Source organism: Diadema setosum, chromosome 1 (genome assembly GCF_964275005.1).
Source record: "Diadema setosum chromosome 1, eeDiaSeto1, whole genome shotgun sequence".
NCBI lineage: Eukaryota > Metazoa > Echinodermata > Echinoidea > Diadematoida > Diadematidae > Diadema > Diadema setosum.
In genome coordinates, this window is record NC_092685.1 from 5502831 (window position 1) to 5515492 (window position 12662).

At 40.6% G+C, this 12662-nt stretch overlaps 1 protein-coding gene across 1 annotated transcript in view; it reads right to left on the reverse strand.

The window, feature by feature from the left end:
• LOC140233512 (uncharacterized) overlaps window positions 1-12662 on the reverse strand; it is a 16995-nt gene continuing 4333 nt past the window's right edge. The window contains exons 2-9 of the mRNA XM_072313634.1: window positions 9612-9778; window positions 9013-9141; window positions 7938-8096; window positions 6794-7109; window positions 6196-6513; window positions 5324-5568; window positions 4230-4405; window positions 1-3360 (exon numbers count right to left, since the gene is read on the reverse strand). Coding sequence (XP_072169735.1) covers window positions 1884-3360; window positions 4230-4405; window positions 5324-5568; window positions 6196-6513; window positions 6794-7109; window positions 7938-8096; window positions 9013-9141; window positions 9612-9778 — 2987 coding nt within the window. The 3' untranslated portion in view covers window positions 1-1883. The remainder of the gene's footprint in view (window positions 3361-4229; window positions 4406-5323; window positions 5569-6195; window positions 6514-6793; window positions 7110-7937; window positions 8097-9012; window positions 9142-9611; window positions 9779-12662) is intronic.

The window sequence follows — 12662 nt, forward strand, 5'->3', positions numbered from 1 at the left end:
GCGACTAATCTTTATTGATGGTGACTTTCGACTAGCCTGCATTAAAGACATTTACACTTTTTAGTGCAATTTGGAAGAATTCTTCTTATCATTATTTCTACTAGGAGCTTCACACTCATATTTTCAGAAAACATTATTAGAATGACACTCTTCCATGAGATAGACTGTAATGATAGTCAAAAAATACTGCTACTGGTATAACTACAGCAATTCTTGCTGAATGTGAGCTTGTGAGTGGCTGAGGTGTTTCAGATTAATACAGAATGAAAGCCAAATGAAAGCCAAAGTGACTTGCGGGAATGCAGCAATATTCATAGAACACATCAGCCAGTTTTGATGAAAATCTGACAATCTCTTCAAAAGTTTTAAAGTTTTGGTGCAGCCATTGGTGGATGAGAAAACTGCAACACTGTGTATCCCGCATGGACAATGATACACACAAAATATACAGAAAACATATTTTCAGCTTATCATATACATTTCAACATATTTTCAATTTCCTAGCATAATGAAAGAACACTTGCCTTACCTATTTCAGAGAGCACAGGGAACTATATCACCCTTAACATAATGTCGGTAACAGGTGGAGGGAATGTGAACTTTTTATAAAAGAGGAAATTTGTAGAATTCTCTTCATATTTTCTTTATACCATTGTGCATCCCTAATGTCATCAGCCATAGTGGTCTTCTCATCCAGCGATGGCTACACCAAAATGTTAAAAATTACTGGTTTTTTTAAAGATTGTTAGATTTTCTTAAACTTTCACCACTGTATTGTACTAATATTGCTGCATTTACTCTTTCCACATGTATAATTGGGTATCATTTCTCTTTTAGTCTTCAAGTTCCAGAAACCACAGTTTTGTGGTTTGGAACTAAATCTTTTGATTTTAACTTTAATCATTACCGGTAATTATCATTATTTTTCACAAAATAATCTTTTCTTTGAACACTTAATTGTTTCAGTTCCAGAAATTTCATAGACCTTTCCTTAATGTTTACCAGGAATATTTCAGTTTTTCATTTTTGCAAAATCTGCCAGTCAATTGTTATTAGTGAAGTTCATCAACTACTTGCGAGACTATTGCCATGAAATTCATAAGAGAAAACTTAATGATGACAAGATGATTTCTTTTTCTGCAGCACACTCCCCCAAGACCTACAGGTTTTAAACAGACCAATCCTCAATGTTGCAACATACATGTACTCTTCTAGTAAACACTAGCCACAAAGTATTATTACTTTATTGTGTACTTCACTATGTCAAATTAACCATGAATAAGATTTTTACTCAAACCTTGAATCTGAGCAAAGAGAAGTCTGAATATTTCAGTCACTGAAATATCTGAGCAAAACAATACAGAAGATAGAAGTCCTGATTTCAGTACCTCAGTAGGAATAAAACAAGATATGAGTCATGGCTTAGAAATAAACATTCATCTGATTTCTCCAATTGCATAGATATAATACAAGGCATTGAAGCAACAACAGCACAGAAGTGAAGGTAAAATCAACACATACAAACTTGTTACCTTGCACATGCTGAGTCACATGTAATGATGATGAAAGGCTAATTAAAGTGAGCTTGTGTAACAGTCCTAATCAAGCCAAAAAGGTGACAGTGAAATGAGTTATCAAAACGTGTGAAACCAGGAAGCAAGCAGATCAGCCCATTTCCTCTGTTCACAAAATTTGCATACAAAAATAAACAAGCTTAATTATCTCAAAGGTTGAAGCAGTGGTTAATTTGTTGTTCCATATGGGCATTAAAAGTGACTCATCTCGTTAACTTTGACATCCAGCACATTTATATTTCCTTCATGCAACTGAAAGAAATACAGTACACATAATACTCTGAGATGGACTAAAATATGCTGCTGGGATTATTCTTTGATAGTGGTATCAGCTGTCAATCCCATGGCGAGTTCACTATTAGCGACAGTCACTGTGACCTCATGGTGACAAGCATCTATTACAAAGTTGCCCTGATCTTGATCTGCCTGATCATCTGCCTGAATAATCAGGTTTCCGGAGGTGAGAACCTCCTGGTTGTAGAGGGATGGATCTAACGTGACGTAGGTGATGTTCTCCATGACATCATGATGGCCAATGATGCTGCCCTCTGTGCCTGGCCCCGGAGTACTGGCAGCTATGATGTTTAAGTACCCCTCTGCATCTTTGAGGACCTCCGTCTGGACTGTCTCATTGACAACGGTCATGTCGCCACCCTGTGTAGATGGTGTTGGTGCTCTAGACTGAAGTCCAGCCTTCCCCTGTTGACCCGTGGTTTGTTGAGCATGTAGAGCAGCAATGTCTCTACTACTACCTTCCACATCTCCTTGTGGTGGAGGCTCATTAGTACTGGATACCGTAGGATAAGCTTTAGACACCCCACACTCTTGTGGGGACGTTAGAGTCCTTAGCGAACTCTTGTCCTGTGATGAGCTTTGTGGCATGGCTGTGAGATGATGTTCAACAATGGGAGCAGTGTTACTCTCCACAGAGAGGACCCTGTTGCCGTTGATGTTATTGCATTTGCTCGACACATCATTGCCGACTTGTGTTTGGTATGTGGATCCCTGGGTATCTCCCAGGCGTGTGGGACTTCCTGGACCAATGTGAACACCACCTTCCAGGCTGCTACTGCCATTCACTTCCTTGACTTTTGGGGTCTCGGCATTATTCCTCCTGGCTCTAGAAGATCCCTGTGATCTTTTCTTAGTCCTATATGCCACTCCTTCTGACAACTTCTCGAGCGAGTGCAACATATCCCGAAGGAATCTCTCATCTTTCACCAGTGAGACCTGAGAGTGGAGCTTGTCAAGGAGGTCTTTGTTCTTGTTGATAAGTTGCCGGCACTTGGTGGCACTCCTCTTGGGTGTTGAAGATACCTTTGTACTTTCTGGCTTGACAGAGTCACAAGACTTTATGTGGTCCTCATCATCACCTCCTCCAGGAGGATGACGGTGGGAGTCACTGTCATGAAGGACATCATCATCCAAACGGAAGAGGGGATTGTCTCTGTACGGCTCACAAAGTTGGTCCCACGACCACCCCTCTACGTGTCTGAAGATGGCACAAAAGTGCTTGCATGGCAGGAGACATCTAGACCAGTACGAGCATGAGCAAGACGGGAACTTGTCCTCACTGCCAAAGGAGACTCTGTGGGCCTGGGATTTGTCCCCTCTAACCAAGAACTGGCCGTTTTGTTCAGCCTGGATTCCCTCCGCCTTGATACCAGAGGCCATGTTCTTTTCAATGTGCTCCACAATGAGTCTTGGTCTGCTGTGCAGGAAAGCAGGCACGGCCTCACTGTACTTGAGGTAGCTGCTAGAATAGCGTGCGTTGAATTCAACATACCTAGCATGGTGGAAAAGGCAAGTGAAATAGATCAAACAGAGTGGGACAAGATGAAATACAGGAAAGAAAACATTTCAAAATAGTTGGAAAAAAATAGATGGAAAATATTTTTCAATACAGTGCATTCCTGTTACAATGAATATGGTTATAACGAAACTCTCGTTATAACAAAGTAGAAATTCAGGTCCAAAAATTATTGTCTATAATTATGCCTTGTATACTTTACTGTTTGGCAATAACAAAATTTCAGTATAACAAAAGAAAACTGCCATTCCCAAGGACTTTGACATAACGGGAGTCACCTATAATCCAATTTCCACTTGTCTTTTTCATACAATAGGGAATACACAATGCCTTACAAGGAGTCTCGGTCAGAAAAGGTTCCTGCCAGCCAGCATAACAGGATAGCTTACACTTTCAGTAAACTACTCGAGATAGCACTAAAAGCCATTTTCAACAAGAAGACATCCTATATACCTAGAGAGCATTAGTAATTGATGGAACTGGTTTTCATTGTTTCGTCACTATCAATAGCAAAATGAGAATTGGAGATGATTTGATCACACTTTTGATATGAACCACAATTATGATGCTGTGATCTCTCTGAGGAAATGTTATACACATGAGGATAGGGAGAACTGGAGACACAGAAATACTACAGTGGGAACTTGGAATAAAGAGAACTTTGGACCAGGAAAATTTGCTCAATATCAGTTTTTTTTTTTAACTAAAGTGAAATCTGAGAACAAAAAACAAATAAAGAATTTTCCTATAAGAACCCCCTGAAAATATCAGGTATATAGCTCGACAAAATCTCTTTAGGCCAAATTCTCTCAGGAGTTAAAAGGTTGAAATCATAAGATCCTTACCTCCTGTATGCAGCGGGAAAGTGCTTTGTGTATAGGACTGTGATGACCTCACTCAGGCTACACTCCTTGTACTGGCTGATGTAGTCACAGCGGAACATCTCGTCTTGCTGCCGAACGCCCTTGGCTGCGTACAGGCTCACCCTGACACTCTCACTCTGAAAGGCAGCTGCCCACCTCTGGGGTTGTAACAAACAAATCAACAGTTCTACAGATGACCAAGTGAATGTAAGAACCACAGACATATTTTGCATATATAATCAGAAAGGGTTGTCATATTATTTTGTTCAAGGCAAACCGCCCACAAGCTCTTGCTAACTATGCAAACATATGCATCTTCCACTCACTGATTGATTCAAAATATGTTCACTATGATTCTGTACTTATAAACTGTATACAGAGTATACTTTGCAGTGTTTTATATTCATGAATTTTGTGAGAAAAAAAATATTCAGAAAATAAGCAACTTGCAAAAATATTGCCTCCCGTAACACAAATACATCATAAACTTCTACAAAATTGGAAATTGCAAGCTTTTCGCTTAAGTGATACATCATCTTTCCATTCCGTCAATGTGGTTATTCACTGAGAATTCAACCGCTTGCAAAATCATCTTACAAGTCCCAATTCGCGATACCAGTAGGCCCACTTGCAAAATATATCACAGTATGCAGTATTCAATCCATGTCTGTTCATCCACACTGATGTCTCTTCTTTTATACATACTTTATACTTTATAAATACTTTATATTTACATATATGTGTGCTTTATAAATAAAGTTACATAAATATCTATTATTATGCTTTATACATAAAATTACATAAATATCTATGTATATCTGTACTTCATACATATATACCTATTATGTGAAGTGTTGTGGTGAAGTCAATCAGTTCAAGCATGGTTGTAATATCCTCACTTAATGACATTATGGAGCTGCATGCATTTGCATGGTTATTTCATCATACTGGATATATTTACAATTAGTGTATGACATTATAATGAGTGACACTTAGTATGAGCTACATATAAATACAAAGAACCACACTCAATCCAAAGTCCTCCTCAATGCAGACCTTTATATATCATCACCTACCTTGGAACACGAGAGCCAGTACGAGGAGAAATAATTTGCCACCAGTTCATTCTCTTTCCAGGTAAACATGGAGCGCAGAACCTTGAGGGCAGATGCATGTTCCCTGTGGGTTGGTGCCATGGCAACACGATGCATGGTCTTGATGATGCGGTTCCTTGTCACCGGGTTGACGACCTCAGAAGATGTCGCCAACCAATCTGTCCACATCTTCTCACACCGGCTGACAGAAAATAGAGCACTGCAGTCTGTAGAAGAGGAGTAATACTACTTTCAGCTCTTTAATGCCATAAGAGATACTCCCCCATCGCCCCCCCCCCCATTATGATACAGTCACATTACCACATGAGGCATAAAAGGTTGCTCCTAAATTATAATTATTCACATCATGATACAGCACCAATTGTACATGTAGTTGGAAGTCAAGCCAGTTATACAAAGCAATCTTCACATCAATAACCACCACATTCAACCAAATTTTTGAAATCCAAAAATATTAAATATCAGTGACTTTTATTTTCACTGGAAAATGTAAAGACAGGTTTTGGGTTCCTTCTGTATCAAGCAATTGCCTTGTTCAAAATTTACAGAATTAAAAGTATGATATATTACCTTAATATTTCCTCTATTACAAATGATTGATACTGTCAAAAATCAAAATATGTCAATTGCACAGTTCTGCAAAAGGACAGACATCCTTCAAACTCCCATTAACTGAATGCACATACAATGTATATCTTTAAAAAACTTCATCTATCCCCTCTCCTTCCCCCCCCCCACAAAAAAAGAAAACAACAACAACAACAAAAAAAACAACAACAAAAAACACACACACAAAGACAAAACAGCAACATGAAAGCAAAAGCATATTTTACCAGGCAGAGCAGTTCTCACGGCCTCAATCTCTGGGTCAAAGTAGTCAACCAGAAAGGCAGCAGGTTTCCACATCGGATTCCATCGCATGAAGATGCGAAGGGCCTCAGCTATATCCTCCGCCGTGTCACTGTGGGACACAAAGAAGCCAACAACTACATAGCCAGCGTTGGTCCTGACTGACAGGAGGAAGAGGGGTAAGGGGTAACCAGCACTCCGGTAGACTGCATCCAGCACTGTGACCGTTGTGCCATATTTGTTGAGGAGGCGCTGCTGCCAGCGTGTCTGGCTGCAGAATAAGAACTTGCCTGATTCGGGTGCTGTTAGGTGGGCAATATGACATGAAAATGAAATAGATTTACCAATCATTCCATATAGACGATACATGCAAAGTCATGGAAAATTATCATGGAATCATCATTGGCAAAATTTACTCCTACAACTTTGGGTTTGATAGAAAGATCTTTATGAAGTCAAGAAAAATATCATGCAATCCACGGAAACTTTACAGAATAGAAGTTCATAAACTTCATACATTTTTTGGCCTTCAAATCACCAGTTAAATGATGAACAGACCCTGTGTCTATAGCAAACCAGTACCTGCTCTGAGTGGCCGATACTCAAAGAAGTCACCATGGGCACTCTCCCATGACTTGACCAGTAAGGACATGTTGCCCTGGTCCACCTTGGTGTGGATTTCCTTCTTGGCCTTCTGCACTGCGTGCCGAATATCCACATCTGTCGGGTAGTAGCGCCGCCGCGTCCTGTGCGGTTGCTCCGATGAGTGGAACAGCTCGCTCTGCACATACTCTTCCAGGTGCCGCCTGATTTCTGGCACCCGGACGATCCCCCTGGCGGTGAGCTCGACGATCTTGTGGAGAATCCTGGGGTCAACTGCTTCTCTGAGTCCTGCAGCCTGAGGCAGGATGGTATGGCTTGTCAGCACGGGTGAGTTGCTAGTCATAGGTATTGTTAGTAACCCCTCACACTAACTTTTGATTAGGTATCCTAGAATAGTTGTAACACACCGCTTTGGATAACAATAATTGATGGCAAACTTGTGTGCTTCATGTGGCCCCTAGGAAGGCTTTAATTTGGAAAAGAAAAATGGCATAGGTTGTAACTTTTTGGAGGGGGGTGCCTCAGGTTAAAAGCAAAGCATGCACATCTTACAGCTGAGTGTGCAACTGATTTAGATACATTGGTAGCTCATTTGCAATATTACACTAAAACAATACTGTCTTTCCATTATCCCTGCTACATACTCCATGATAAAATATGATTTTCTTGATGCACCTCTGGTTGCAGTTTCCATCTCACAGACTTTAGAATGTTTGATATGATGATGAAAACTCTTGATCTTCCCTTGAAGGACATGTATACCTACAAAGAAAAGTCCCTGGATACCGGTATATTTGCTTTCTAGAAAGGCAGCAAGAAACTGACAATTTATTCCAGTCCCTGATGTGCCAGCTCACTAAATTCAAAAGAGTAACTCATGTCAGAGAGCAAGAATATAGATCATCATTGTGAAAACACAAATCTTAAATTCCCTCTACTGGTGGCACAATTTAAAAAAACAAAACAACTGGAAAAGCAGCATGCACGCAAATCAAAACATCCAACACTAGATTTCCCCACTCGGCATAAACCATGATATTGGAGGATCAAACTAAATGGAACTGCATGCAACTTGGATATTCTGGTAGCAAAAAGCTGTGATATTCACGCTGGTGTGACTCACTATGTTATTGACAGGATGCCCGATGTGTGAAGACAGTGGAGGAAGACTGACATAGAAGAGGGTCTCTGTCTGGATGGAATCAGCCCCGACTTTAAACTCCTCCCTCAGACGTTTCTTGGCCATCACACGGGTGTGTCCCGAAGGCTCTGGCCCAGTCACCTGACGAGTACATTCATTCATGGAGAATATTCTGCTGAATTCGGGTCGTCACACTTACAGAGACTTCAATCCTTAGCACCTCCCAAATTGGAGATTCTCCTGCCTGGAGCCCCCAGCAAACTGGAGACTATAATCACATGAACATGCGCATGATATCATGTGCACGAAGCACAGTGTCCCTTGCATGCAGGGTCTAACTCTTGGGTTATGAATGCTTTCTGTCACTATCTTAAATTTAGCTTTGACATAAAGATGGGTGAGATAAAACTAACTTCAAAGCAAACAAAATACATTTGAAGTGGGAGATACACACCTAGAGTGGGTGAAACTTAAGCAAGAGAGGGGGAGATTTTGCACAGATGGCCTCAAAGGGAGGATTTTGGATGAAAGCGGGAGAGTTGGAGCACCTGCAACAATATCATTTATAAATGCTTACAAATCTATTACAAGAACACTATCAATGACTATTCATGTTAGTGAGAATGAGAACAGTATACTATGAAAAGCTAATTCTTTAACAATATCCAAATGTTTGCTGATATTGCAAAATTTCTGAGAATGCAATCTTTTTTTTTAAATCTACCTGAAAGTGATTCAAATCAAAGAGACCAAAAATCAAAATACTAGTACATAGAGAAGTGCACCCATAAGAAGAGAAATGTTTGAGGTGCTGTATCTGACAAAATTGTCGTTTAACAAAGTGCACTAAAGAGCACTCTTCCACAAGTCAGATATATCCTCCTCAAGCAGTATTGGGTATATTCCTTGTTAATGTGGAAAGATATTTGGAAAATTTTGCTGAACTCTCTTCATAATTTTATGCTCACTTTTTTGTCTCATATTGAGAAAAATTATGAAGTAACCCTGAGGCAGATAGAGTACATTGAGAAAAATATATGAATGTTAATTACGGTACCTCAATTTTATGTGTTGGAAATCTGAGGATCTGTACCACATATATGCTTGCAGGGCAGTCCACTTTCTTCGTATCTTGGACAAGTTTTCTCCTCTTCTTTGGAACTGCATCATTTGATGCATCTTCTGCCTTCATCGATCAATAACCATATGAGGGGAAAAAATAATTACCAATGATCAATGAGCTACATGAACACACAAGACATAAAATACTTTAGGGTTCCGTTACAAGAGAAACATTGATTGTTATAGAATCTGTATGTTGTAAAGATGAATGCTACAACGTGCATAGATGGGAAAAATCATTTGGAAGGGTTTTTATGCACACTAAACAAGAATGTACCTAGCTTCAGGCCATTTCAGAGATATGTCATCAAAACTAGCATCAAAGCATGAAAATATTTTACTAATATCCTGATAAAGTCATACAAATGTATATAAAGTATATAAAGTCATATGTAAATGCATTATATTCATTATACTAGCAGTGATACCAAAACCTGTCATGTCAAAATTCATTCATACAACTGTAGGATAGCTAAAAGAAAAGAAAAGAAAAGAAAAGAAAAAAGATTAGAACTTTATAACATCTTTGTTTACCTTTCTCTTTGCTTTTGCCTTTTCATTGCGGTCTCTTCCCTGATGGCAGATATAGACATGGCGGTGCATGTAAAAGAATGGAACGCCATCACATTCAATCTTGGGTGACTGGCCTCCATAGTCTAGCCTCCATCGCAAGAAATTCTTGCCAGGGTCGGGAATAGACACTGAAGTGAGAAAATAGGTATTCAAATGAAGCATGAATACATTATATTTTTGATAAAAATTATTCCGCTTTTTAAATTGATCAGGCAGGAGAGAAGCCGGTAAATGTGCTTATGGTTATATACATTACTATTTGTTCTCCTACTGCTACAGATCAATGCTTTGTGGCATACCAACATTTTGCTTTAGGCAGCCATTGGCATAGCAAGCTCCATGTCAAGTTAAATCTAAAAATGACCTAAATTTGAATTAAATTTACTGTCAAAAAGAGAGCTCATTCATGTCATGATTAGATACAATAAAATGTTACTGTAGTAGTAGCGCCCCCTAGCGGTTTCACCCTAACCCCCCTGTCTACACAGGGGAGGTATAAAAGGGATTGCCTGTACGCGCATCCCTCAGTTGTGACCTGGAACCTGATTGAAAGACATACTGACTGAGCTACAAGACAAGTTACAGTTGCAACTCACCAGTAGTGCCGGTAAGTACTACCGTTACTACAACAGTGGCGTCACGGACAATTGTCCTACTTCCTGTGCCATTGTTTTCGTGGACATAGAGCCGCAATTTAAGCTGACTCCGCTGCCGCTATTATTTTCGCCAACAGGCGTTGCACTCCTATACCGCACCGATACGCGAAGGGTGGAGCACATGCGACGGAGCCGAGGCGAGAGCTCTTGGCAGCGCGAGGGAGCTTGGCGGTGTCCACGTTTGTCGATTGTTCCTGTAGTGTAATTTGTCTTGTGCTTGTTTTGTCTAATTGTCTTGGTGTAATCATTTCATTGGTAATTTTGCTTGTTGGGGAGGAGGAGTGTGTTGATTGTTTGAGTGACAGTGCGTGATTTGTAACATCTTGCACTAGACCAGGCCCACCTGTATTCAGGGAGCTCCAAATTCATTGAAATATCATCTTTTCTGATTGTTCTAGTTGCAAGCGTGTTTCGTTTGTTAGTTTGATTGTCGATGGTGTTTGCTAAAATTATTCTTCGGCGTGATTTCAGCTTGTGAGTGCGATTGTCATTGTTTGCGTGGTGCGCTTTTCTTTTTAAACGTGGTCCAGGTCTAGATCTCGGTCTAGCCCTAATACGCGTTACGTGTATTTGCGTGGTGGTCGTCTGCGTGCTAGATCTACATTTGTCATATTTGTTTCACGTGTTTCGTTCCACACGTGTGTCTCGGTGGCTTGGGTAGGTGGACCTCCCTTGCCCCATTCGTTGCGTGATATCACTGTATTCGTTGCGTGTTGTATCCCTGTGTATACCTGTGTGTCCCAGTTCAGGCGAGTTTTAACTTGCCTGATATTTCGCGCGATAGCGTTGACGGATAGCTCGTGTGTGCGGGGTGTATTCACTGCACTCGCTAGCCGTTCTGTCAAAGCTTCCAGTGTGTTCAGGCTCTGGCGTGCACAGTTCTCCACGTCCATCGTGTGTAAGGAGGGAGGGTATTTCCCTGCGGTGAGCTGCGCGCCTGTTGTGCTGGACCTCTCTGGCATCGCGTTCCCCTTTTAGTGTGTATTCGTATAGCGCGGCTATTCGTGTTCTTCTTCTGTTTTCTCTGTCGCGCTCTCTCCTACTTTTCGCGACCTGCGAGATTCGAAGCGCGATCACCTTCCTTTCTCGATCGCGTTTTCTATTGTCGCGCTCATTCTCTCCTTGTTTGTTGCGTCGACATTTTCACTTTCTGCTGTCATTCTGACTGTTCTTGCCACCTCTATTCTGCCCTTTCCATTGCTCTCCTCTTTCTCTCAAGCTGTTACTTGTGGAACGTTCGTGTTTTTCTATTTTCGCGGGAGTATTTTGCCCCGCGATTAGTTAGCGGCAGCGGAAGTCTGTGCTTTTCCCCACTTTTTGTGGGAGGTATCCCCCTTTACGTGAGGGAGTGCTACGTCCTTCTTTTCGATTGGGAAGGAGGGAGGAAGTTGGTGGGCACCATTCACTCCTCTTTGGTGAGGAGGGCCTGTCATTATTTTCTCCTTTACTTAGGAGGATTGGATTGCATTTTTCCTTTTGCTGTGCGGAATTGCAACCGTTTATACAATAATTTTTAATTGTTTGTGTGACTGTCCTTTGCCTGACTGGTGCTACAACTTGGCTCATTCATTCTGCATCATTTTGCGGTGCTGAAGGACATCATTCTGGTGAGTACACTGTATCTGATACATTACTCCGTTAACTTTTGATTTGTTTGTTTGGATTATAGATCATTACTAGTTGTTTTGAGTATCTGTAGTGTATAAACCTTCATGCTGTTACTGTCATTTTGGATTGTTTTGCAGATACGAAAATAGTTCTGTATCCGTAACCACATTTGACTTGGGCCTAGTTTCTACTGGCACTGCTTATCACGTGTGCTGTATTGCTGCTGTGCGTCAGGTGTGTCGCATGATACATTGATTGCGTGTTGTCCTTTTCACTTGTGCTGGCGGTAAAGTTAATTGTGACTGATTGTTTTGCTTCTGCCTTTGTGTTTGTACGGTAACTTCTAGCGTAAAGAGATTGTGTTTTCATAGATATCTGTTTTCCTGCAAGCACAGATTTATTTCTCTAGCATTGCCATATTCTATTCTGGTTTTATATTTGTGGGTCCTAGACTCCTGAGTCTTACCCAAGTTGAGTTGTTACTGGGACCTCCCTATTTTTGTGATAAGGGAGGAGTGAGATCTGAACAACTGTGATTATTTTTTAAGTGACATCAGGCAATAGAAAAGAATTGTAATTTCCCATTTTAGGTTCGTAATTAGTAGCCATATATATTTGCAATTGCATCTGGTGTTTGTTTTGAGTAGTATTTTGGGAGCGTTTGAGTAGTAAAAACTAAAGTGAGTAATAGTTTGTGTGTTTAAAATGTGTCGCTGATTATTATAATTACAGATTGTGGTAATTGGTA